The sequence below is a fragment of the Strix aluco genome, chromosome 19 (assembly GCF_031877795.1).
Source record: "Strix aluco isolate bStrAlu1 chromosome 19, bStrAlu1.hap1, whole genome shotgun sequence".
NCBI lineage: Eukaryota > Metazoa > Chordata > Aves > Strigiformes > Strigidae > Strix > Strix aluco.
This window is the reverse complement of record NC_133949.1, coordinates 10,942,125-10,969,765: the sequence shown is the minus strand read 5'-3', so window position 1 is coordinate 10,969,765 and position 27,641 is coordinate 10,942,125. Positions and strand designations below refer to the sequence as shown.

At 39.6% G+C, this 27,641-nt stretch overlaps 1 protein-coding gene across 1 annotated transcript; it reads right to left on the bottom strand.

The window, feature by feature from the left end:
- Positions 1 to 13,760: 13,760 nt before the first annotated feature.
- SLC13A2 (solute carrier family 13 member 2) lies at positions 13,761 to 27,407 on the bottom strand. Its single transcript, XM_074844865.1, has 12 exons — positions 27,306 to 27,407; positions 24,025 to 24,153; positions 23,570 to 23,706; positions 22,235 to 22,461; positions 21,157 to 21,337; positions 20,819 to 20,941; positions 19,677 to 19,898; positions 19,476 to 19,573; positions 18,759 to 18,880; positions 16,543 to 16,704; positions 15,438 to 15,575; positions 13,761 to 14,671 (listed from the first exon to the last, which is right to left on the bottom strand). The coding sequence occupies exons 1-12, from the start codon at positions 27,405 to 27,407 to the stop codon at positions 14,540 to 14,542; spliced, it is 1,773 nt and encodes a 590-aa protein (XP_074700966.1). The 3' UTR covers positions 13,761 to 14,539.
- Positions 27,408 to 27,641: the final 234 nt, after the last annotated feature.

The window sequence follows — 27,641 nt, the reverse complement described above, 5'->3', positions numbered from 1 at the left end:
TAAGATACTGAATAAGGTCTTGAAACTTTGATAAAAACATGCTCTCTGCTTTGGAGCACATATTTATATTCATGTTAAGTTCATGCTAATCACGAAGTGTTTTTGTGATTCCTGTTGCAGAATACTTTACACAGATTTGTGATAGAAAAGATCTGCCATGACAGCCGTATGTCATCATAATAGGACCGGTGGAAGACAAGCCATGCTTTGGCCTGTGATGAATTACTTCCTACCAAGAGTTTGCCTGTTTGATTTTATTACATCTATTGGGAACTTCTGATACTAGAAGTGAAGGCTTTGTCAATTGATCTGCTGGATCTTGTAGATCTAGTGGGCACGGAGTGTTGGTGGATATGCTCTTTCCTGTCTGGAAGATCTCAAAGATAGTCCTGGATAATTACTTGTCCTTTGCAAAGGCTTTCACATTTGATGTTCCGCAGGGTTACATGTCTACAGCTGGCAGGGAAGATTCTGAGATGGTTTGGGCTACACTCGACATCTTTACTTAATTATTCCCAAATTTTGCACTACCCTTAATTTACGACTCTGATGGCTGAGATAGACAAATCTGAGATGACGTTATGTTAGTAATTTAGGTACTAACTGCAATAGCTCAGAACCAAAGTAAACTAATGGCCTGATTATTAATCCAGTCTCTGCAGTGAGCTTTGCATCCTGCCTTGCAATCCAGACTCCGCAGCTATGTAGTTACTGGTACCTAAGTTAGCTAGTTTAACATTAACTTGTTGGGTGTGTTTACTTGAGCTGGCGTCACAGGTCGATTGCAGTGCAGAGATAAGATCCTGAATGAAAGTGAACCACTGACTGGCAAGCATTATCTCCTCTTTCCTGGGATAACTATCAGGAGGAAATACCTAGAGGAAAGGGGGGTGTCAGTATTTGCTGCAGACTTTTCCTGTTTCTCACCAATGTGTACCACAGCCTTACATCAACATCCGCTTTTGTGGACATAAAGAGCACAGCCCACCCAGCCATACTGCTTTGTCGTGTTTCTCCTTTTGACTGGCAAAATAGTTTTGTAGAATTTAAAGTCAGTACTTTTTTTTTTTTTTTCTCCTCACAGCTATCTTACAGTCAACTTGAAGAGTTTTCTTAAACTAAACCAGCTTGGTCTTCAGGAGATGAAGCCATATGCCACAAGCAAAGAGATCAAGAGGCTTACATCAGAACAAACTTAGTTTTGTCAGATCCAGACTAGACTATTGTAATGAATTAACTTTATATCTCTTCTTGGTCTGAGCTTTTATTGAAAGACTGAGGTGTTTATTTGGTGTACTGGCAGCTATTCTAAACTGTTAAATTCTGTTCCCAGATCTGATCTTTCATTTTTTGGGGGAAAAAAAAAAAATCCTGCCATCAAAGTTGCAAAGTAAATATTCAAAATGCAAGTCAGTGGAACCAATTCAGTGATGTCTGACTGAGCCTGTAGATGAAGTAATAATGTCATCAGGTGGAAATGGCTCCTATCTACTTTCATGAGGGCTCAGCTGCCCGTTGGAGGTTACTAAAATGGCAGTGCTGTTTGGTACTTCCATACAGGGAGAAGAAATGACAGTCTGCATAACTGACATGGCATGATGTCTTTGTAATATGTCCAGAATGAGTGGTTCAAGAACCTGCTTCCGTATTCGTGTCCCTCGCTTAGGGGGTGTCACCCTGCATGATCTGCTTCCTGTAGTGCTACATTTTGACATCTGGGGTATAGGAGGTTATTTTGTCATAGAAGTTGGAAAAACATTGTTATCTTCTTCTATTCCACGGTTTGATCCTTGTCTCAAAAGTTTTTCCTGGACTAGGTAGTGCTTTTCAAAGCAGAGCCCTGGAAATAGATAAGCTGAGCTCAACGGTGTGCACAATACTTTACGTCCAATTCAGAATGTTTGATCAATTTTAACATAAAATGTTCTTGGGCTCCCTTACACAGAAACTCACTGTTGACCTCATTATAAACCCTTTCTGCTATTTAAAACTGGCAAGAATGATCTTGTTGATCTGGAAATTTGTCAGTGAGGAGTTCTCCCTATGAACTTACTTCATTTTGTGCCCAACCAGAGCATAAATTCATTCCTTTGATAAAATATTCTTATTTAATTTAGTAGTGGGATAATTGCTTATTTTTAATACATTGTTTATATTTTATTATGCAGTGATGGCAGCAGTATTTGTTATCATAAATAGCTTTGTAGGCTTACAATTTTTGTATCCTAACATTTGGATGATAAGCTTACAAAATGACTTAAGACGTAATCTAACCAGCTATTCTGCCACCATTAAATAGGAAAAGTGGCCTAGCATCTCTCCCTTGGGATCACCTGAGGGAAGACACACCTGGGTGTAACTTAACCGTCTGCTGTGCTGCCTTTAAATAGTAGTCAGGGCTTGCTTTTTATCTTCTGAGATATCCCTAGGGAATACACACCTTGGTTTAACCTACATACACTTCAGCCCATTTTTGTCCCTAAGAAATAATCCCAAGTGCATTTATCTGGTAGTTTAACATGTCTAGAAAAACACATTGCTAAACTAAACTTATCAATGTTAGCATTTGATATATTTAAGGGAGTATAATTCTGATTCCCTTCTGAGCCTCTTATTTTGACAAAATATATCTGTCTTTTGCCCTGTCACCCTTTTAGCTTAGAGGAGCTGTGAGTTGCAGTGCTCAGTTGGAAGTCTGAAGGTTAAAATTCACCGGGGAGATCTGAATTATAGCCTCCAAATCTGGCACGCCCATAAGATGCTCTTTTGTTGGCATTTGCAGAACTTTCTGTTTGTTAATTGTTTAATCTTAAATTAAAATATAAAGAACCATTATTATATATGAAATATTGTTTCCTGACCAATGATTTAGTGTTGCCCATAAAGCATAGCATCTGTAGCAATGTGACAGCTACTATAAGCTGCTATTGTTTTGTTATTTTAGAACTGAGGATGAGCTCAAGACGTGGTGTTGGGCTTGACTCTGTGCCTTTCTGCTCTAGGTGAAATTCGGGTAGGTGATCTAGACACGTGTTATAGTCATTGTGTCATCTAGCAATATGTTTTGTTTTGCTTTTTTGACAAGACTGCTATTAGTATGCAACTTTCAATACAGGAGTGAGATAATTAATTAAAGACAGAGATATTGGGCTAATGGAGTAATAATCTCTGATTCTCCTCCCAAGTTTATTTTGTCTTGTGCTTAGTTATTTGTTCCTTATAACTATTCAGTGTCATATGCCATGTTAAGGACACTGTGTCATTCCAGGGTGGCTGGACCTTTCTCCTGTCCTCGCAAAGGAATGCTTATTTCTCCTTGGAGCTGATCACCGTATATATATATAAAGTTTCAGATCTCGAAATCATGTTGAAATGGCCTGTAACACATCATAAACTTTCTTCTCTTCTCACAGAACATAATCTGTGAAGAGCTGGCAGCATTCTGTCAACTTTCCCTTTTTTGTTGGTATTGCACTTCAGAAAGAGTCTTTTCTGATTTTCTTCCCTTTTTTTGTTACAAAGTTAACAGAAAGAAAGAAAGCTTTCCTAGCCTGAAGCTGCTGGATAAGTGGTAGGTTGGCAGGGTGTCTTTGTCTGGTCTTATGCCTTCGTTTTTGGCTGCCAGGTTTCTTCTAACATCACAGAGGTGTGCAGAGCGAGGCTATTGGGGGAGTTTTGGTGACATGAGAATAGTAAGGAGAAAGTCTACCTTACATCAGATTCCACAGCACGGTAATTTGAAGAATGCATTCTCTGTCAAAGTCAAGAATGTAGAAGAGTGTGGCCAATGTCAGAAGACAAATGACTGAATCCTAGCAGTGTTTCATGAAGTCACTTGACAATGGCACTGGAAACTTTGGTGATGATATTGGAGAGAAAAGAACAGCTGGCTGATCTTCTGTCTAGTCACCTCTAACTCCTCTATCTAAATAGGACTTTCTAAAGGTCAGACCACACGAGATTCAAAGGAGAATGCTATTGCATTCTGGTTTTAAGGCCCTGAGGGACTGTGGGAGTTTCAAGAACATGTGGAACTACAAGTGAGGCCTTTGAACTGTATGAGTCTTCCAAACCCAATCCTGTCACATTCATGATTCTGAGTATGTAATGCAGGTTTGGCCACTTAGCGCTGAGGCATAAGCAATGAAATGATCACTCATACATTACTTTGTATTATTGCTTCTAAGGCTTGCTGCCTGCTCTTTTTATTTTCCATTTATTTTAAGCTGTAAGATGATTTCAAAGGTGTTGAATAACCCACACCTACCCCAAATAGTGTGCATCTTTTGGGTTTCAGGCTATTTTCTGGTCTGTTCCTCTTTGCTGATATTCTATCATGAACATGCAACATCCTTTCTGGAGCTGTGACAGAGCTTAGAAACAACATTTGTTTGTGAATGACATGCGATGTTGCTTTGTGGTACAGATGAGGCATTTTAGCAATTTGCTGTGCTCACTCTGCAACCCAAGATGAAACACGTAGTTGCACCGTTCCTTTGCAACAGCTGAAGAAAATCTGTTTTGAGTTGTTTGAGGATCTCTCATGTAGTGCACTTAGAACCTGCTGTACTTCTCAGCTTGCAGAACCTCCTATATCCCTTTCAAAAAATTTAGGAATTTGCTAACTGGAATATTGCTTTTGTATTTGCCTTGCTCAACGTATTTTCTCTAGAAGTCTAAGAATACTGCAGCTAGAGATAGAACAGTACTCCTTCTCTGTACCACAACCTTTAACCAAGTTTCTAACCAGTTAGTGACATGATTGGTTCTAAACAGGATGATTAATATTTAGCTAACTAGAAGACAGCTAACAGTGTTTTACTCCTGCCAGAGGCTTAGGCTAGCACATGATTATCTTCTTATAACTGGCTTGGCAGAAGTGTGTGTGTGTTGGTTTGGTTTTTTTTTTTTTGTTTTTTTTTTTTTAGCCCCTTAACCATGTCTAATAACCAGTACAACTGGTCTGTCTTCTTCCTTTCTTGGAGTGTGCTTGCATGTTCCTAACTACAGCGCTCCATAAGCAGCTAGTGCCAATACATGCACACCCTTTTAGCGTTTCTCCACGCTCATAGACTTTGGGGGAATATTTGTCCCAACCTTCCCAAAATGCACGGATAATATTAATGTGAGAAATACAGATTTATAAACAAGACTGGTAGACTTGTATTGCAGAAAAACTGTCGTAGGAATACAACTCAAATTTCGTTGTTGAAACATGAGTTTCTTATGAGCTCATTAAGGGAATGTAGTTATATTACAGTATTTATAGACAAAGCTGACAGGTGCTTCATATCATCACTCCAAGGTGTTATCTCAATTATTGTATTGATTTTGAAACAGAAAGAAAAATTACCTGGGACATTCATAAGGACTAGCATACTGGGTTTTCCTAACCAATTATAATGCAAACACAGCCTGGGATGAATTATTATTTGACACAGTCTAGGGCATTTCTTGGATGCAGGGAAATACACAGCACGTTCAGCAGGAAGGTTGTGGAGTTATACCTGGCTGGCAGTCAGGTTTCTGAGCTGACCTTCATAGCTCCTGTATGCAAGACTTTAGAGCCATCAGGTCAGTAATCACAACTATACGGGAGAGGTTTCCCCTACCCTGTCCAAAACCTTTTCATATCTTGCTTGGGCAATCCTTCCTTCATCTTTATCTTCACACACAATAGTGGAAAACATAAAACCTTGTGCTTCCGCAAACAGCAGTTGAAATCATCCCAGAGGTATTATCTTAGAAACTAGAAAATGATTCAATGAAAGAAGGAATGAATCATATAAATACTCAAAGTGTTGTACCTCAGCAATGTCCCTCCCTTCTTAGTACAAAGCAAAGAACAAAAGCAGGCTGCTGCCTGGCATGGGCCCCTCCTAGATGACTTACTGGGACTGTGAAATCATCAGAAGCCTCAGAAAGAAGTGCTTATGCAGCGTTTATGACTTGATTTTCTTCTCTTCGGTTCTGTGTAAGCATGGAACCGGTAGCTGTGTTCTCTTGAATGCCTGCATATATTCTAAAAGACGGATGAGGAAGGGCACGGACCGAAGCGAATATTTTACGTTCACAGATTTCTGTATGGATTTTACATTTCAGAAACTGAAAATGGATTTTTAGAGATAAAACATATTGCATGGAAGAGGGGGCATAAACATTATAAGCTCATGAAAATATGAAACCACATTTTCATTGCTGAGGATGATTTTAAACACTTTTAGAAAACAAGTAATGTGAAATTGTGTGGTCTGTTCAAATGGAAAATTATAATGGGAAGTAAAAATCCTGAACAGGCCATTAATTCCTATCTGGCAGACAAACCAAGATTGCTTTAGCACTTAGAGGAGCTTCACTGAGAACAAAATATTGATCTCAGATTGCCAGATTTAAAATTCAATGTGTGAGATACAAGAGGCAGAGTAACTCACTGTAGAAAGTACTCAGTGCAAATTATTTCATGAAAGATCATTGTACAAAAGATGAAAAGGATTAAGGAGCATAAAAAGAAGTAATTGCAACTGAAGTTTTTATTCTAAATTTAGTTAAAAGTGTTTCATCTTTTTAAGCAAGTATTGTGAGTTCATGTGATTCTCCAAACACTCCGGTGTGTAAGATTTCATAGGAAGCAACAGAATTGGTTCATCTTCACTGTCAACTCTTTGTAAGTCCTTAATTTTAATGGTTTGTTCAGTAAAATGAAAACACACTGCAGCTACTCTACATTGCTTGAATGTCTCTTTGCCAGTGGTTTTTTTTCTTTTTTTTTTTTCTCTCTCTTGTTTTTTTGCACAGTATGCTTTTCACTCAGGCTCTTGTGACATCAGTGGCGAATGTCTGTGAGGAATTGCCTCAGGCCAGTGTGACTTTCAAAGGATAAGACAATTTGTTACCTTGCCAATGAACAGTTTATTACATTTCTAATTATTGTTATTAGTCTGGCAGGTGGTGCCATGCATGATATTTTTACAACTGCCAAAGATGCAGGTAGTTCTTTCATGACAAAAAATAACCTGAGTAAGATTTAAAGTAAAAACAAGCATTCTGCTGTAGTACGTGTTTGATAATTCTTTGCACTAACATGGTGTATGTGGCACCTGGCTATTTTTAAATCTTAAGCTGAAACATACTGACTCTTGAAAGATTTTGTTGTGAGACCAATTGTAATAAGAGTGTGTTAGCAGCCTAAGTTTGATACGAAGGTATCTCTCCTTCCCTCTCAAGCTCTTTCTTCTAATCTTTATTACTCGTTGTGTAAAATAAAGAGTCATCATATTTATAAACTCTAACTCAGAGTTCATGTTAATCACCACCTAAGAACACTAAATATTCTTTCCCAATGAAGACGTAAGTTCCTAAACATAGAGACTTTGCTTTCTCTGGTTTGTAGGGTTGCGTGTGGTCAGATAAAAGGAAGAAAAAAAAATAATACTCTGTGCATTTCAGTATGGGCTAATGCAATATGCAATACCATACTTACCCGTTTTGAGCAGCACAGTCCAGTTCCACCCCTTGCTATCTGTACAGAACAGTTGATAAAGCATGTCATGCCTTTTGCTTGGTCATGTATTCTGTGGCAAAACATACTTTCTTGAACTGCTTCACATTGCTTATTCCGCTCCAGTAAATACTGAATGATTTCATGTCCCACTATTACTAAAGAGAAGAAATTAATTCAAAAGGAATAGGGCTAGGAAATAAATTTGCTATTTTCATGGCCAGCGGTTTGTTGGTCTCGTGTAATCAGTATTGCAATAGCAACTACTTTGTTGTTAGTCATGTGGCTACTATCTTAACAAATATGAAGCGTGTTTGTCTGTCATTCTCAGGATACAAATAAAGTTGTTGTTTAAAAAAAAATAATCAATTTATTCTTTTTCTACATAACCCTCTTTGCTTCTTCCCTGTTTGCCCAGGAATATCGAACAATCATATTCAGGTGAACCAGTCACTTAGATTTGTCACAGTTAATCCAACTGGATTTTATTGTATTATACTTTAGTTTGAGGAACTAAGGCGATGGGACAGTCTTCTTGTCCATCTCTGTCCCCTACGTTGAGGTTTTATGATATGGCTGCATTGTGACAAGTTTCCTTAATGCTGCGTTTATCTGCTGTCACAATGGAGTGTAAACTGGCAGCAACAGGAAATTAAGTGGTGCATCCTCTAAAGAAAACAAATTGATACAATCGTTTAGTACAAGATTTAGTGTTTTTGTCTTTCTGTGACTTGGAGGAACTGCAGCTGTGCTAGAATGGTTCCAGGATTTGGCTGACTTACGTATGCACCCGCCGAGGCTCCAGGTAAGCACTGATCTTGCTGGAGTAGAGAGCATGGGCATGTTTTGGAGTCATTCCCTGCAGGGGCTGTTCAGCAGGTACAGTAGGCCAAAAGTGGCACTGATTCAAAATAGTGGCTAGAAAGATATTACATACTTGACTGCACCTGGTGCAGAGGAAACTAAAGATGTCAGTCCCCTCCCCTTTCCCCATCAATTGTCTCATATTTCTGAGATACAGGTGTGTGGTTACAGTGTAAACAGACCAAAGATTTTTCTTCTAGGCTAATAAGCTGCATTTTTTTTTTCTTATAGTATCTCTGCCAAAATATAGAAACATAGAGTGTGAACTCCTGCACTTCCACACCCCCCGTGCACACTGGGGAGAATGAGTTTTGTTTCTGGAGCCAGGATGGCAGACAGAACCTGCCCCTCTGGCAGCTATACTTCAGTCTTTTCTGAACATATTTCAGAATTTTATTTTTCTCCTAGCCATACACCGCGCTTTCTATCAACTGTCAGAGCATCTTAAGAAGTAATGTATAAGCATGAAAGTGGAGGAGTTTGTTTTTTCTGTGCCATTCACTGATCTTTCTGTTGCGACTATCCAGAAGGACTGTAGCACTAGCTGTGGTCATTGGCTTTTGCCACTAATTAGAGGAAAAACCGTTCTGTCTTCATCCTTAAGCTTGCAAGTCTCTAAAAGTCATCTGTACAAATTCTGATGATGTTACTGTTTTCTGTGTAGCCTGGATGATAAAGTTGTAACACTAAAGGAATTAGAAGGATTAGTTCAGATTGACTAGATAGTATCTTCTGAGACTACTATTTCTTCAGTACCAGTTGTAGCTCTTGATACCACAACACCGCTTGCTTAGGTCTAAGGAGAAAAGAAAAAGCACAGGTGTGAGGAAGCCTGCATTGTACAACTGTGTTATCTGCAATGCAGACAAATGATTTATGATTGCATGTTTCATGTAGCAGGAATGATATTGCCAGCGGTAAGAATAAGGAGGAAAATTCAAACGCCCTTCAGGTGACAGACATCTTAAAAATAAAGAGGATCCTTTTGAATTTTCTGGCAAGTCTCATCAGGATAATCCTACAGCAAAAAGGGAAAGGTGACTTTCCCTTTGGAGTCGCTACAACTGCCCCAGAACAAGCACCACTACTCGCTGTCTAAGATCCCCTTGCTAGGCAACCAGGAAACCTGGTGCCGTAACAGCGAACTGTACCGGGACTGTTCCCCTCCTGCTTTTGCACACAGCTTCCTCTTCTTGCATTGTGCAATTCCATATTAATATGGACATTAGTTTTGCAGACAACTCTGACCACTTTTCCTTTTGCTATATAGAAAGAGATGAGAAGCTCTGTTATCAGCAGAATTAATGAAATTTGGTGTCCTAGGGCTTTCCGTTCCCTTCCAAAGAATGGAAAGCCCGAGGTCCCAGTGGCAGGTATTGGGAAAACTTGAAATTGCTCTGCTTCTCATAGACTGGACAGGGATCAAGGGAAATAAGGAAATTCCTGTAATGTTGCTAGGCTGACGAGAGAACCTTAATAATAATCTGAAGTCAGCTGAATAGTATAAACTTGAAGCAGGGTAAAGTTTTGATGATTTAGTTGATCATACATAATGTTTCAAGTACAGTGCCATCTAAAAGTAGTCACAACTAATGCTTTCTCAAGCTAGATACCTTACACAGGCATACAAGGTCTGAGCCTTGAAGCAGTTGCATCTAAATCATGCATAACAATATATAAAGGTTGAGCCCTTGAATTAACTGTTCTGTTCCTTCTCTATTTTCAGGTTAGTTTGTGCTTTGTGGTTTTTTTTCCTCTTTGACAATTTGAATCCATTTTATTCATTTTGCAGCTATGCTGTCATGCACTGCCTTTGAAAAGTGTTCCTCTTGTTCCATTACTTTCCCCTCAGCTATTTAAGGGTGTTTTCAGAGGAAGACCAACTCCTGACTAGTTGCTTGGCCTGGATTGAGGAACCTTGGGCATGCCCTGGCACAGTGTCCGCAGCCACCAGATGGCACATTGCAAGGGGATCTGTACATCCTGAATAGCAACCTGACGTCTGTTAGTATGATTAAAGGATAAATAATATTAAATGTTTCTTTAATACGAGAAAATGCACAGCATTGACAGTAGTGATTAAGTTCTATTAAGCAGTTGTTATTTTGGACACCAGGTGATTAGTACATTCAAACCACTTCATTTCCAGACTTTGGAACCTTGGTCATTACTAACTCAAATCATAAAGTTCAGTGAATCAAGTTGTAAATAGTTTTATTGGTTCCATGTTGGAAAAAAAATTGAGGGTTGCGAAATTCCTTGATGATTTAAAGTTACGTATTTCCTAAGTCCTTGTATTTCTATTTTCTGTTCTTTAGTTATTCACCATTGCAGAAATTTAAAATTCTGTTTCTGCCTTTGCAAACACTAAAACCAACATGCTAATTGAGAGCAAAGATTCTCTGTATTCCTAGAGCAAATACGCCAAATGGAGAGAGTTGGAGTTTTGCACTAAGATGCACAGTACTGCCAACAGGCCATAGTTATCTGAGGGAGGAATTGCCTCCAAGGGCAAGAGTGGAACTGCTCTTACAGCTTCTGGAGAAAGGTCCACGTTTAGATACATGCTGATGACTATTGAACAAAACACAGGACCTTCACGTTTCTGTTGTTTTGTATTTTGCTTTCTGAAAATATTTTTCATCGTTTTGAGAATTATTTTATGTCCATTATATGATAAGGCTTCCTTCAAAGCAGGTGTCCTTTCTTGGTTTGGGTTGGGTTTTTTTAAAGCTTAGGAATTAAATTGTAGGATCTAGATCTATTTCAAGGTTTCAGTGCTATACAACAAGGCTTCCTTAAAGTTCATTTTAATACCTTTTAAGTGACTGGGAGCAAATTTTTGGTTTCTCCAAACCATCTTGAGGATTAGAAAGACGTGCTGGCTTTATCCTGCTTTGGCTTTAAAATTGTCATGTGTTTTGTTAAGGCTGTTTATGATTTCAGTGCTTGATGAAGTGACCTTTGCATCACTTACATGCTGCTTTACAAAATTCTGTCAAGATGTTTATGATGAAGTGCCTTTCTCAGCTGTAAGCTATTTTCATTGTTGTGCTAGCCTGCTTAAAATTCATCTGGTTTTCTAGTGTGGTCATGTGTCGTAGAAATGTGTATGTTTACCAGGATAAGCCCTTCATGTTCTCTTTGGTGTACATGTATGTGCCTGTAGAACTTGTGTGTGTGTGCGTGTGTGTGTGTGCGTGTGCCTGGGCAAGGCAAGGCAAGACAGCACCATAACTCCAGGGAAAATGGAGGAGGTGACTGCGAGTCACCCACTTACTCACTGGCATATACTGTGGGAAACCTGTATTTTGTGGTTTTGTAGAGCACTTGCTTTTTGGAGAAGACAGGCAAGAAGGCAGACATCCCCTTCTCATTAACAAATTTATCACTTACAACTCCTATGTAAAACAAACTTAGTGTCAACTCAGAAATGAAGAGCTGCATTGGAAATCACACCTAACTCCAGCAGGTGCTGAGCTGGCAGTTTCACAGAAGATTGTGAAATTTGATCACACAATGGGAAATAGAGCCACTCCTTCAGGGCAATATCTGGAAACATAATGGGGAGCCACCCTTCAAAGGTGATCTGTGTAATAATGGGGCTTAGAAACACTTTCTACCTGCTTTGCTTAGAAAATTATGAACATTTTTAATAGTGTTACTGGTTTTTGCACAAGCACACTATATTTAGCCGTACCTCAACTAGTCCTGCGCTCAGACACACCCAAGGCAATAAACTGCCCAGCGTGTACTTGCTGCTACCATCACTTCAAGGTGGAAACTATTAATGAGATTTTCCGTTCTCTTTATGTCCTGGTATTATTGTCAGCTTTTCTTCTCTGTCTACAGATTACAGCTTTCCACCTGTCTTCTTCTGGAAGCTGAGCATTTGTATAGTCCTTGAGTAACTTTCTCTGCAGCCATCTTCTGGTAAGTCTCTAACCTTTATATACTCATACATGCTAATGAACATGGAACACCCAGCGTTATTGCATTGGCCCTATGACACTCTGTGCTACTTGATGTCTCTCTTCTTTCTTCTTGAGATTGCCATAAAGATTGCACCTGTGCTCCTGCATGTACTTAGGCACACCACAGCCTCTGAATAATGTAGACTAATAGAAAAGACTTCAAAGAATCATAACACAGTTTTAAAGGGCTGGAAGGAGAGGCTGATGGGAAATGTTATAAGAATTCAACGTTTCCTGCTTAGCTAAGCAGTAATTTAGAAGGACATGTAAACTGTGTGCAAGTATTTCAAAGAAAACAAAAAGAAAACAAAAGCTGTGCACACTGCCCTGATGCTGGAGACAAAGAGCAAAGAAGGGAGAGGCTGGCAGCAAATCATCTGCTGGAGTTTGTCATTTTTAGGTACTCAGACACAGGGTGAGCAGGGTAATGGAAATATTTAGACAGATTTGGATGTTATTTGACAGAGGTAAATGCAAAGGGAGAGAAGATGAGTTGTTTAGCAGTGACCTGAGCAAGTCATTATGTGATTGAAATCAATTACCCAGGAGCTTATTAGCAAAAGAGAAAAAACGTCCATCCTTCTGTGCTGTGGCTATTCTGTTGGATCCCTATCACACATCAAATCAAAACACTAACTTTCAAAGCCGCTGAAGGGTTCACACCAGACTGTCCTTTCTGAGACAGTGATCTTCCAGAGCAACTGTTCTTGTCAGGCCAACGAAGCTAGCAGTGCAAGGGGAATCAGTGATCAGACACCAGAGTTGTCTTGACAGTCGGAACTGGAAAGAAACTAGTGCAGGTCAGTGAATTCTAACATTTTATAAATCAAATGTACACTGCACTTTGTCCTTGTCTCCTAATAATTAGGATAGAGAAAGAAAGAAGGAAGATTTTGAAAAGCACGAGTACTATTTTAGAGTGAAACTCACATTCACACTCATTGAACCAGTGTGGTTCAAGTGGGACTGCAGAAGTGCAACAGACTTTGTGCAAAACTTACACAGGCCACAACAGAACAAAGCATTTAGTACAAAGTTCAGGGGCACGTATTGTATAACTGATGTGTCCAAACCCAGCCTTGTTTATGGTACTAATTTGGCAAAGTGTCTTTGGATATTTCAGTATCTCTGTTGGTTTGGTCATTAGGAGTCTATGTGCTACTGAATGTCACTTCCAGCAGAGCAGGGATTAAATATTTAACAGTATTAGGGCCTTTTGATAAGGAAGATCTTGGTTTTGAGATTCCAAGAAAATTGGATGCTTAATAATAAATTAATTATTAATTTAACGATAAGAGAAAATCAATTATGCAAACTTCTCTGATTGTTTCCAGGTAAGTAAGCACACGGACAAGCAGTTGACACATGGAAGACAGAAGTAGAGGCAGTGATATATAATAGGAAAAATCTCCGTAACACAGAGGTACATAAAAAAAATCTTTAATTCAATCATATATATTTTAGGACACAGGGATTCTCCCCTTCTCAAGAGAATATTGCTATTCTTATCATGACCTTGCAGGCTGTAATCTTACATAAATAACAATGCGACAGATGTTCTAGGAAAAAACACTCTTTTACATTCATAACAAGTGGACTGCAAATAAATATGTTTCAAAGTAATAGAACGGGCTGACAGTACGTGATTTGTCTGTAATCATCCAACACTTGTCTGGCTGTGAATGCCCACAGAGTGTATAACAATCATGCACATTTTGAACACATACATGGAGGCCTGTATGCTCACATACAGGTGAATAGTCATATTCGTTGTGACAATACACAGATCTATGCACAAAATCAGGAATGTAGAGTCTTTCTCCTTCCTCTTATAGACACGCCTCTCTTCTTTCTCACTGCACATTTCAGACTTTACAGGTGGAGCCTGAAAAGCAGTGTAGCTGGCACTTGGGGAAAATCTACCCCTGCAGAGAAAGAAAATCTAAAGATACCCGGAACAGTTGAAAAGCCAAAGGTTACCATGTCTTACTGCTGGGGTAACAAAATTGCCTGCTAAACAGCACTGTTAGGCAATTTTATTGCTATTATCAGCTGAATGATTTTGCTTGCAGGAGGCTTGTCCTTTTCCACAGAACAGGCCTATCTCTTAGCCACTGCCTCTAGGCAAAACTTGTGTGGATGATAGTCTTGCTCTCATTGCAGTTCTGACAGAAAGAGTTATTGGTTCCCTTGCCTCTCCATATCACGGGCAGGCACCTGTCCTATTTGCCCAAGATGGGAAAGTTTGCAGTTGGAACAAAGATGAAGCCCACGTGTTGATTGCTAGAGTTATTGTCAGAACTCCTAGAATGTTGAGTAGAAACCCAGCTTTGGCCTAGAATTATAAAAGAGAAGTGTTATTAGTTGAACTGAGTACTTTTTTCCTTCCTTGCTGCTTAGGATTGTTTGTATGGTTAGATTTTCTCATTGGCCTTTTTTCACAACTTTGTCAGAACTTCATCAAATTACATTTAAGCTGTTTTTCTTCACAAATATAATTTGTATTAGGGGAAAATGAGTTTCCAATGGATAAAACTCTTAAACTAGAAGTCCTGAAATCCTTTTAATCCACTTATGTAGGACTTTATCTTCTGATCTGGCATCTGTCTCTAATGTTACTTTGGATTTCTTCTTGGATCAATTATAAATTAGAAAAGTTATCAAGAGACATGGCATCCTTGTCCATCTTTCCTTAACACAGTGAGAAACAGCATCAGGGCAGCCTAGCGAGATGTGCTAGGCTTTCCCCTAGTCCCTGCAGAAGGACTGACCAGATGATAGGACTCTGACATCCATATGATCTACATTTGGGCTTTTTGAACAGTTAGACTTTGCCATTTCTCATTGACAGCAAACTCTTGTTGGAATATCTTCAAGAGGCCTTGGCTGTTCTTTAAAAGCTCAATAGCATCTTTATAAGGCTCTGAGAATATATTAGAGTCAGTGTGATCCTTTATTAATTCACACATGTATGTTCTTTCCATTTGACGTAAGCTGAGTACAGTGACTTTTCTAACATTCTTCTGAGAAGAACCAATATTACAAAAAGGAAAGACTAAAACTAGTGATGAAAATTCTGAAAAGAATGTGCTTTTGCTCACCATATCTATAACCTTGAGTTGTCCATATGAGAAGACAATGGCATTAGGAGGAGTGGCCACTGGGAGCATGAATGCCAACGATGCAGAAAGTGTACAGGGCAGCATGACATAGAGTGGATTGAGGCAGATCGCTTCAGCCTGTGCAAGAAGGGAGAGCAAAGATCATGGTTTTGATATAAAAAAATGCATAGAAATCTTTTGGCAGAAGACTGTATTTGTCCATGTCAGAAACCTCGTTCTTTCACAAACACTGCAGCCACTCATGGCTTGGTTCTGCTTTAGAAACTTCTGGCCAACGTCTTTATGCAGTAAATGCAAGAATTGATTTTGTGGCCAGTGCTTTGTGTTCCTGATTGTGGAATCTGATCACTGCTGTAGTATATTAATAATAACGGTTGTATTCAACTCTAAAACCAGGAAAAAATGTAAAGTGGCTTCAGACTGGTTAAGAACAAAATTAAATTATCAGAGGAAATGTGGTAGCCCAAGTTCTGAAGGTGAGCAGATCAGTTTAGGGGTTAGCTGGAGTCTGCGGCCTATGCAAAAAGATTTTGGTGGACCTTTCTCTAGTTTCTATCTGGAACCAGCTTTTCGTGCTGCAGAACTATGTCTACCCCAGCAACAAGAATCTCCCGTGGAAATGCGAAAGTCTGAATTGGGTCATAGAGCTTGACTAATGCTATCACCTTCAGAGACTTCTGGAAGGCCAGTGGTCGGAGTGAAATACAGTAATGGAATGTGGCAGGGAAGCAAAGGCTGCTGCTGTGGCTGTCTCTATGCAGAAAAAATAGGAAAAAACAAGTACAGCTGGCAGTGACCTCATGAGGTTGTTTAGGCCAGAAGGCAAAGTCTAATATGCCAATGAATTTAATCCCTTTACTTTTCAGCAGCAATGATTTTAGAAAGGTTGAACTAAGCACTGTGTGTGTGAATATATACGCATGCACATATATATGCATATATTTTAAGTCTTGTATTCCTGACTGGACACATGAACCAGTGCTTGGCTGTGTCAGCCAGTTAGTTTTTATAACTGAGCAGACGTATGCTTGGAGAAGAGTTGAAAGCTGTTCTTCTAAGAGTATTTGGAAATGCTGGGACTTACCATTGAAGCCAGAATAGGGAGAAAGAGGGTGGTGGTGGCCACATTGCTGGTGCACTCAGTGAAAGTAGCAATGAGGAGACACAACAGGAGAGCGATAGCTGGGTGAGGGATTTGCTGCAGAGGAGTCAGTTTGCTACCTAACCATGCAGACAGACCGGATTCCTGTAACAGAGGAAAGGGGTCTGTAAAGACAGTAGGCTGGAGAAGAAATAGCCACATCACAGTCCAATTGCATTTCTCATAACAGTTCTGCCTTCCCTTCTTACAGGAGTTCTCGTACAAACTGCTTTCTGTAGAAAAACATGTAAGCTGCAATGCTCATAGACACGATAATTCGGAAGGTTAAATAAAAATAAATGTTCTTTCCCTTTCAAAGACTTTGAAAGAAGAAGATACTACATTTACAATACGTTATGGATAGCAAATAATTATTTCTCTGTTCAGGCCATTAGTTGTACATGGCCAATATTTGGGACTTTTTTTTTGAATCTAGCAAAGAAAGATCTTTTAACTCACTTTCTAAAATACTTCCATATATCTTAGCAGATATTCTAGCGATTTGATGTAATTTCATCACATTGTCTGAGATCTTGATCAACTATCTGAACCTCTTCATACCTTTCATCCTTCTCAGTTACTGAAAAATGCCAGCATCTTCCCTGTCGTTCTGGGCTGTAGTTTGGGCATCATTATTATTCAGTTGTTCTTCTCAAGAGAACATATCCTAACTGTGCCTGTCTTGCTGCTTCATGCATTATGGTCTAACCTTCTTACTGGTTTTGCAAGAAACGTTCTTCTTCATGTCCTCCCTATTTCATATCTTGGTTACTTCAGCCTGTCTCTTCTGACACTGAAAAGTGCTATCTCACACGAGGGTTGGAATCTATCTTGAAAGGACTAGACTAATTCTCTGTCCTAGGGCAGGACTGGCTCTGCCTAAATTATTACTGATGTTTTTCAAACTTGTTGTTAAAAATTTCTAGCCGTGAAGTTTCCAAAAATCTCCCCAGATGATTTTTTCAAGTGCTTAACTATCTTTACAGTTGGAACATTTTCCTATTGCTTAACCTAAATCTCCTTTGCTGCAATTTAAGCCCTTTAGCACCATCAGAATATAAAAAGTATACTATCTTCCTTCCTGCAGCAGCTTTTATATATTTGATGACTTATTCTAGAATAAATTAATGTAACTTCTTGCATCTTTCCTTTTCCAAATATGTTTCTCAGAGATCTGAACAGCCTTACTACCTTCCTCTAAACTTTCTTCATATAGCCCACATGTTGCTGAAGACTGATATCCAAAACTGAATACATTATTGTTCTTGAGGACTTACTAGTCCCGAGTGGAAGGATTATATTTTACATGTCTTATTTCTGATGGTCCTACCTATAGTTTCTGGTTTGCTTTTTTCTCAGTAGCAATATAAGAATATTGACAAGAACAAGGTGTATGAGCAGCTTTAAAACGTTCAGTTGTTTCCACATCTTGCCTTTGTGATACATGGTTATTTCTTCTTATTTCCCATATTGGGTTGCATCCTTGGTTTCTAGAAGCACTTTTCCAGGTCATTGCGATCTTTGAATTCTAAACTAGTATTTCCAGGCACTTGAAGACTTTTCCAATTTGTTACTGTCTATAGATTTAATAAATGTGTTGTCTGTTCCATCATCTAAGTCATTACTGAAGAATAATTTGTAGCACTGGACTCCTGGCAGATACCTGCAGAAGTACATCAGCACATCCTTCAGGCTGACAGCCAGACATTATTATCTGCTCCTGAAGGTTCTCTAGCTAGTTCTACATTTGTCTTCTAGTAGTTTAATTTAAATCATATTTCCATAAGTAGTTTGTCTGAAATAGTTTGGGGTCCCATCCTGGGCACATTATCTCCTCATGCTTGCCACATCAATTAAGTTTTATTTAATAGAACCTTTAATGTGTTGGGGTAGTTTCTTAATCATCCATTTTTCTAGAAACACAGTTAATCATGCTGTCTTGATTGGTAGTACCATCCCAGTATAGGCAACAATAAAGATTTGTTCTAATCACAGGACTCCTCCTAAGGATGGTGAAGTCTGTCCTACAGCCACCAGCTGAAGAAACGCGCTTTTGGTGCTACCAGCATGCCCTCTTGTGTTCTGGGAGAGCACGCCTGGAAAGGGAGATGGAAAACACCCAGGAAGACACAAATACCAGGTAAGCAGAGGAATGTTACCTCACTGCCTTTGGCTAAGGCAAAGCCACCTCCCAGCAGAAACACAATGTTCCATGGCATTTTCTGGTGAACTACTTTCCAGTCCAAGAGAGCCGGAGGTGCTCGGATCTTTGACTTGCCACCTAAAATCAAAAAAGGTTTTGTAAGCCATATGACATCCTCCAAAGAAAGGAGGACTTGGTGGGAGGTGAGTTTAGCCTGACCATCAGGAAACACTTCTGCCAGCAAGATCAAGTAGACTGTGGAGTTATATCCTAAAGCAAATGATGAGAGCCTCATGAACAAAGATTTTTAAAAGTTGACTTGCAAAAATACTAATAAATGATCTGTAGCTGCTCCAAGAGGCATAGTAGAATACAGGTAAGAGTGAGTTAAAAGTATGGCAACATATCTGCAGTACTGTATGTGTTTCTGGTAAGCCATGTATTCTCCCCTGAAGACTCCAGCTTCAGAAGTTTTTACTTACATGTGCACACTATATATGTATAGTGCACTATATGTGTATACTAGTGCCTGGAACACCGCTGGGGTAAGTTTCCTCCTTAGTTCAATTAAAAGAAACAGAGAACTTTTATGAGATATATGCCTTGCCTAGCCTAAAGCATACAGCTGTAGCTATGCAGAAAGAGCAGTTTGAATTGAAATGTCATTTGTAAATCTAAAACTTCCTGTGTGCCTATTCTGACAGTTGATTTTAGTTGCCTTCAGTAAACTTACCTGTTTGGTTTTTGTCTCTGTCATTGTTAGAAAAGTCAGAAGGGATGATGAACAACAGAACTGAAATGAAGATGGCGACTGTAGCATCAGTGACATAGCTGCAATAGATCAGTCAGAGATTTAGTCTAGCCGTGTTTTAATTTTTATGAAATCTAGCCTACTTCATTTTTATTCAAAGTGAAGGGGGAAAAGTGGTGATACCTTGCACCATTTTTGTTGAAAAGAACTGTTGCCCAACCTGGTATGAAACCAGGGTCTCTTGTAAACCAGAGTAGTACCAGTAGTATGAAGAGGATCAAAACTGCTATTTCTGCAAATTTCATTGCACCCAGTTTCTTGCTCTCCTCCTTAATAATGTCATAGGCCCGTTGCTCCTTTGCCTTTGCAGAGGCATTTGCAGCACAACCAAAATTCTGCTGAAAACTAGAAGAAAACAGACAAGAAATATCAGAGAAATTTGCCACATATCCTCAGAGGTAAGAATCCAAATTTTATACTCATATTGTCTTTTATATATATATATATATTTATATATGCATATAGAAATTATATATATTATTGTCATGGCATCAGCAGCCATAGGTGTTGGATAGTAACTGCATTGTACTGCGTATTGCCAAGATGATCAAAGAGAAGCTTCCTGCCCCTAAAAGCTCATGATCTAAACATAAATAGATGTGCTAGCTGGATACATGGGGAAATAGTGACAGTGTGACTGACAAGGCTATCTGATCACCAGGAAGTAAACAGTTGCCAAGGTTTTTAAAATGAGAGAAAAGGTGAACTTTAAAAGAGGAATTTGAAGACAAAAGTGTCATTTCAGGTATTACAGCACTCTTTCGATTTAAAAGAATGGAGGTTGGGCATAAAACAAAAGTGACAGGCTAAGTATTAAACAGGTAGGTAATGCAAGCCGGTTGTGTGGGGTGATTAGCATCAGGAACTGGCACAATACTAATCCTCTAGGTCTGTAGCAACTCTCGTCACAAAGGTATTTACCAGCTCTATGTAGAAATCAGTTTCGTGGTTTGAAGCACAACAATTTTTCAGGACATGAAAGCAATGCTGCAGAACAGGTTATATGCAGTTAAAACTTCCTATTTCCATGTAGAGAGTATGTTTAGCTGCGATTTGATCAGGTTCCTCAGGGAAAAAGTTGCAGTATTTTAACAGGTCCTTAGTATGCTGGTCTGCTAGTCTCTGTTGTATGTGAGGACTTTGTCACTTGCTGTCTGACTTTGAAGCATAAGCTCATCAATAAAAGTATCACTTGTGTTACAGCATGTAATGAGTACTTGATAACATGCCTGTCAGCTCTATTACAGCATGTAAAGGGTACTTACTTAAAGCCCAAGTACAGTATCTGCAGCCAAATCCACGTCAAAACCAGTAACACGACCATGGTGGGGAAGGCAAAGGAGAACCAAGAGGCGAAGTTGATGATATGGCCATTTTTAGGAAAGAGCCTGTAACATGCAGATGGCTGTTAGCTTCCAAAATTCTGCACTCTCTTCTGAATTTATGTAATGAATCAGAAAAGTGGAGGTACTGTGAGGCCCACTAAGGAAGAGAAGATAACTTCCTGACAAAGTTACCAAATCAGTATTTTCCTTCTCTGTGTTGGCTGGAACAGAATGATGCAGTTTAGTGGGTAGGTAATCCCAAATTCAACCAGACTTACTCATCAACTTGTCCTTGCAGTACCAGATTTGGTGTTGTCCCAGTCAGAGTTGCAATCCCTCCAATACTGGCTGAGTAACAAATACAGAGAGACATTCCCTTGCAGAAATTCTTGTGTTTCTCCTCTAGCAGACTTTCATTTCTCTTTCTGTCTTCCTCAACTGTCAGGACATGACTACCACCTAGGTTCCAAGACAGGAACAAAAGAGTTAGAGGAGCTAAGTTGGGTAGAAAAAGATCTTGTGCCTGCCGTAATTCAGTATTTCAAGGCTAGGACACAATGGACTCAAAGCTGAAGGAGACAAATTTCCTCATTTTAAGGCTGGCGTTGTTAATTGTTTGACCTTCTGTGCTTTTTCACTGGTTGTCTTGATAAAGAGCAGTTTTTCAGAAGAAGAGGTTGAAACATGTGATAAAGTCCGAACATACTGCTGACGCTTCTTGGTGAACTCGGGCATTGTCTGAACTGCACATGGAGGGCAAAGAGGCAGGAATTCAGGGAGGTGCAACAGTCAGAGGAGTTGGACTGAAGGGAACTCGTTCTGTACCAGAACCTGACTGAGATATACATTCAGAAACACCTGGGTCATCTCAAAGATGAGAAGGGCCAAGGCAGCTGGTAAAGAGATATTGTTGCATGATTGTATATTTTTGGATTAGAAAGATCATTTTAATCCCTAACCTTCTGGCATGAAATAGGCCAGAAATTTTCCCTTGGAAATTCCCTGTTATCCGATAAGTTACACAGTAGATAATAACTGAACTAACATAAATATATAGGGAAATATCAACCCTAATGTAAAGGCTTCAGCTAATGGAGAATTTATACATTTTGTTGTTTTATTGATTAGTTATCATCACTTCACATTTTCAATTTATTTCTAACTTCAGCCTAGTCAGTAGATCTTACTGTGCTTTTGTCTGGTTCATGCAAGAGCCTCATAAATGCTGTCTGATACAGTCAGGATGCTTTGGGTACATTCTTCTTTTAGAATTTACTAGCAACTATAATTACAGTGAAGAAGGCATCAGGTCATCCTCCATTATCCCAAAGAGAAAAACACCCATAACCCACTCACCTTTTGCCTCTGTTTCTTTGGAGCTATCTGGTTTAGTTGGCTCTTCCTGCAGTTCAAAGGCTTTGTTGATGTTTTCAGATGCTTGCCCAGCTGTGCTAGACTCCATTTCTGACTTGTGGAACTGCTCCAACACCGCTTGTGCTATTGGGACCATCATGGCAGTGGTGGCAGTATTGCTGATCCACATGGACAGGAAGGCGGTCACCACCATGAAACCCATGAGAAGTCTGAAACGAAAAGGTTTGGAAAAGCCAGTTCAGAACTCAGCACTGCAGTGCCCTTTTTTGTTACGAAGCTTTGGTTACAAAAGCAGGGTTTGGAAAATGCTGGGCAATTCACACCTAGCCCTTCCTCTTACCCTCATCTGCTTTGTGAATGACACAGGAAAAATTAATGTAAATTTTTCTTTTTGCGATTTCAGCACATTGTGCTTTGACATTCGTATTACTCGGAAAGTAGAAGCTTGGAGCAAACAGTTTATCTAGTCAGTATCCTGCTTTTTCTGCATGCTTCTGGGGAAGACATACCACCTCAATAATACATTTTAATATATTATAATATATTTTGAAGAGGAATTGCAAGCTGAATTTGATCCCGAATGGCAATCAGTTTAAGCCATAAGGAAGATGATCTCTTCTTTTTGTAATTTTATCCCACCTCTATCATTTAAGATTCTCTTCTTACTCATATAAAATTCTAATCCTTGTTTCAGTATTACTATTTGTCTCAAAATTATTCTTCAGATGAGATGTAGATTATATATTAGATGAAAAGGGCTTTATCTTGTATGCATTTTTATTCTATTGCTTTGTAATTTCCTTCAGTATTCCCTCTTCTTATGATCTGAGACAAATTAAATAGGGCCATGTAGCCTCTGAACAGCTTAAAGTTCTAGTCTGATAAACATGTGTTGTTTTCAAAACAAACATCCCCATATTTTCTCTTCTCTTTGCAATCAATATAACAGTTAGAGAGTATATGTTTTCTGTGTTTCAGCCATAGTCTTTCCTGATTGTCTAAAGCTGTGCTTCTGGCCAAGCCTAGCTTCTGGCCAAGCCTAGCAGCACCCCTGTCTTTTCAGTGTTGATTCTCTTGTTGTTATTTCTCCACCTAAAGTCATCTGGAATTCAAAAACGATGCACCAGGTTTGTAACACATCGAAGGATCCCCATTTGCAACTGATTTAATTGCTCAAGCACTAACTCACGTCAACTGTAGAAAAGCATTTGTAGGATATGCTTTGCAGATTCACATAGCAGACTACAGGCAACTCTGAGAAAGGAAGTAATGCCATAAAGTCCTTTATCGCACCGTGTTTTCACGTCTGTTACTCACAGGGCTGGTCTGACACCAGTGATAAGCAAGACCCGCAGAGCAACGCGCTTGTGCAGGTGCCAATTCTCAATAGCAATGGCCATCAGCAGTCCCCCAATAAAAAGCATATTGGTGTCCTTCAAGTACTCCCGGCAGACCTGTGACATGGAACAAGGGAGAGAAAATAGTGACAAGAAGCCAATGTTTAGAGAGAAGGCTCTTTCTGAGCGAGGATCTTGTCCCAAAGACATAGCACCCAGTAACTATGGATTGCGTCTAAACAGTGAATTTGCTTTGATTTCAGATTACCAGCTCCACCCAGAGTTCACTCTTGGCTCATGCAAGTTCTGTTGCATGGAGAGGACAGCCAATTCCCTGTGTAACAACAGTGCAATCTTCTCTTCTTTGCACCCCACTCTAGAAATCCCAGAATAAGAGAAGCTGACCAATAAATACGTAGGCAAAGAGGTACTTACTGTTGTGGAATCCATGATATTCATTAGTGGGAAGAGCAGGACAGGGAAGAGAGCTGTGACAGCCAACGGCAAGGCTTCCGTGCACCAGAACAGTGCCATCACTATGATAACATAACCACATTGGGCCTCCTGACAGAAGAAGAGTACGTGCAATCAGAACAGACTGTACATCTCACTTAGGCTTTGAGAAGGCAACAGCACATAAATGTATTCATTGCCTGATAAAGGGATTAGAGAAAAGGTTATTTTCTGTCTTTCTCTCCCGTCTATCCTCCTACCTATGCAGATCCTAATCAGATGACAAACTATTCAACAACCTTGTCAGAACTGTGAGGAAAAGGTGGGGGCCTCCAGTGGGGAACAATAAGAAACTTAGAAAAAGAAACGAATCGATGACTCTGAACCCTTCATGATAAGGGATTGGCAGTCCCTGCACAGACTGCTTGATTTTACTGATGGTGGTATTTTTGTTTTATATATTTCTGTCTTTGAGTTGCAGAAATAGTTACTGATTCAGTCAAGGTTTCTCCACCTTTTTCTCCACATGTTTCAGGACACGGCCCAGATGAACTCCAACTAATTTCAACAGCCTAGATTCCTCGTGATGTAAATACTTTTATCTATTTTTCACTGGATTTTAAGCTTAGTACAGACTTTGAAAGGCTGGTCACAGATCAGTTTCAGCTTCCACTGACTTTGTCTTGCTTCTTTGAAGAAAGTATGATCCCCTATTTCATGTTATTATTTTTCTGAGAAAACACTGATTTAATTCTGCTTTGGACACCGCTCCAGATTTTATATAAAAATATTTAACTCCGTCCTTATACACTAGAAAGATTCAAAATGTCGCAACAGATTTTCTTATGGCTGGGCTGATGAAGAAAGCAAGGAAAGGTAACGTAGCAGGTTACAGCATCTTCCTCATTTTGGAACTAGCACAGTAATGGGCGCCAGAAAATTCAAAAAGAAGAAAAAAGTGGTTGTGTGGTCTTGGATCAAGGATGTCCACTAAAATATACTGGACAGTATGAATGAAAATATAATGATGCTTACTGAGGAAACAATGAAGAGCTGGAAATTGTAATGGCTAGATTGCAGAGGATTAAACCAAGGAGCTGGAATAATGGCTAGCAAGATCAAACTTGTGATGCTTTAGACCAGGCTCAGGACTTCTGAACATGGCATGGAAGTTACAGAGTTGGCAAAGGGAAAGGATGAACAGGGGAGCTGAGCGGTCTGAAGGAAAGAAGACAGCAACAATCTAGGTGGTAAATTACCAAAGCAGCAGCGTTGGAGAAGTAAAGATGAAAGAGATTCATGAAGAGATGAAAAGATGCCTTTTTGAGCCTTAGTTTTGAATGAGAGCAGTTAGAACCTTAATTATGCATCCCATCAAGCACTGAAAGCAATTTTCCATTTTGATGATCCTTTTTCTCCTATTTTTGTTATTAAGAGATGCCAGTGAGTGCCTTTTGAGAGACCCTAGCAGGACTTTGGAGCATATATCACAGGCACAGTGCTATTCTCTTCCAGCCTGCTCTGAACAGGCTCTCTGTAAAAGCTGGAATAAGGCTTTTCACAATGTGTCCTCTGACAAAATCTTTAGCACTGTTTGCTCTCATTTGTAATAGTTTAGTATCCAGTGCTATGTCATTATAGGACAGGTTAACAGTTCAACAGAATAGAAAAATGTGAAATTCAATCCTGTAAGTTGTCTGCTTACAGCTCTGCATGCTGAGATACCAGCTTTTCCTGCTTAGCACTACCACGATGCACAATTCTAACACAAGAAATCTTCTTACAAATTGCAAAGGGAAAAGTCCAGGACATTTTAAATTCTTGTGTTGTAGCTGACTACATAGAAACCGGAGAGAGTAATTTTCAAAGAGGAATTGAACCAAGACTGACAAATCATTCCACAGGCAATCCCAAGGACTTATTGTATGGTAACAATGACTCTAGCAAGTAAGTTTGAACTCGTGGCCTCAGGACACACACACACACAAAAAATCTCTCTCCTTCTGGCTACTTAGAACTTTTCTTATCCGGATCTCGTTTAACATCAGTAACTCTTTTGCCTATGGAAAGTTAACTAGCAAAAAAGTACTTTTTCTGTTTTTCTTCTTAGTCAGCTTTTAAGTGATTGTTTAAACTATTTTATTTGCATAGCAATGGAATAGGAAGACATGCCCGACCAGTTACCACGTTTCACCTCAAGCCAGTGCCACTCTATCATTCTTTATTGCAATCGTCTGGTCATAACTCCAAAGTCTCTGATAACACTCAGAAAAAGTGCTGTGAGGAAGAAAGAGCTTTGGGACAGGCTGCACAAAAAGACAGGGGAGGGCTAGTGGAGTGAAGAATGAAGCTTGGCTTAGAAAGTGGGAGTCAGCAGGGATCAGGAGACAAGCAGGCAGGCAGAGACCAGAGGAAAGAGCTAGGACTTGACGTCCAAAGAGCAGTGACAGGAGAGGTAGGTTGAGGCTAGCTGTTTAACGATTCTGGGACTCTAATAAGAGACCTGAAGACCAGAGATCAGATCTGTCTGCATGAAGAGATTGAGAGTGCGAGAAATAAGCCAGAGTGAAGAAGCAGAATGCTGGCAGTCTGCCTGCTCATGGTGCTGTATTTAAGTGATCAATGGCTCAGAAATAGCTGCCCCAGTACTACAGGTCTTTGTAGTTAACTTTTTCTGAAGGAATCCTAAGCAAGGTGTCTTCCAAAACTTGACATTTTAAATTTTAAATCAGTTGGAAAAATTCTTACAGAAATATGCTAAAAACAGAGTGAAATACACATTATTTTATCCTTATGTATCAGAATGCTTTGTCCATCTGACCAGGAAAAATGCCTCATCTATCTGGCAATGACAACAAGAAAAACATTAAAATAAGATGTGGACTGGATACTTCTAGAAAATCAGAAGGGGGAATAAAACTGAACCTTGGGTTCACACGTATGAGCTTCAGCATAGAAAGTCCTTTGCTAAATCAGTTAGATGCAAAGCAGAAGTTACAAAATTGCGTGTCCCTGAGCATTCTTCTAGAACATGCAAGCACAGATGTATCTGTTCATCCATCTATGTCCTATTGCTTTGATATTCCCCCACTCTCAGTAGTCGAAGGGGTCTGCTCAGGAAAAAAAGATCTTCAAGCAATAAGTGAAGGAAATGCCTCTGAGAGAGAATCTGTGTGTTCCCTTCAGCTCTGTCACTTAAAAGGAACAACTCTAAGGGGAGATTTGGAGATTTGTCTCTCAAATTCAGTTTAAAAAGTTCTTACCTTGGTAGGAACAGCCAGAGGCAGAGGAAGAAACAAAAGGGGTACCAACACTATGATCAGGTATTTCCTGAAGGCCAGGATCATCTGCAAGAAGCCAGCCATGGTGCTGGAGCTAGCCCAGTGCTGAAAGGCCTGAGCTCTGCTGCTGGAGACTATATAAACATGCAGGAATATTAACCATTGACCTCAGGAGGTTGGGTGTTGTTTTTGGAACTGTAATCAGAGCAAGAAGGAAGAGAACAAAGAAGGGAGGGGACAGTAAAAGAGTGTCAGACCAGGGACTTTCTTAAGACAATCTTCCTGATAACTGATAAATCCTGGAGTGAATTAACTCCT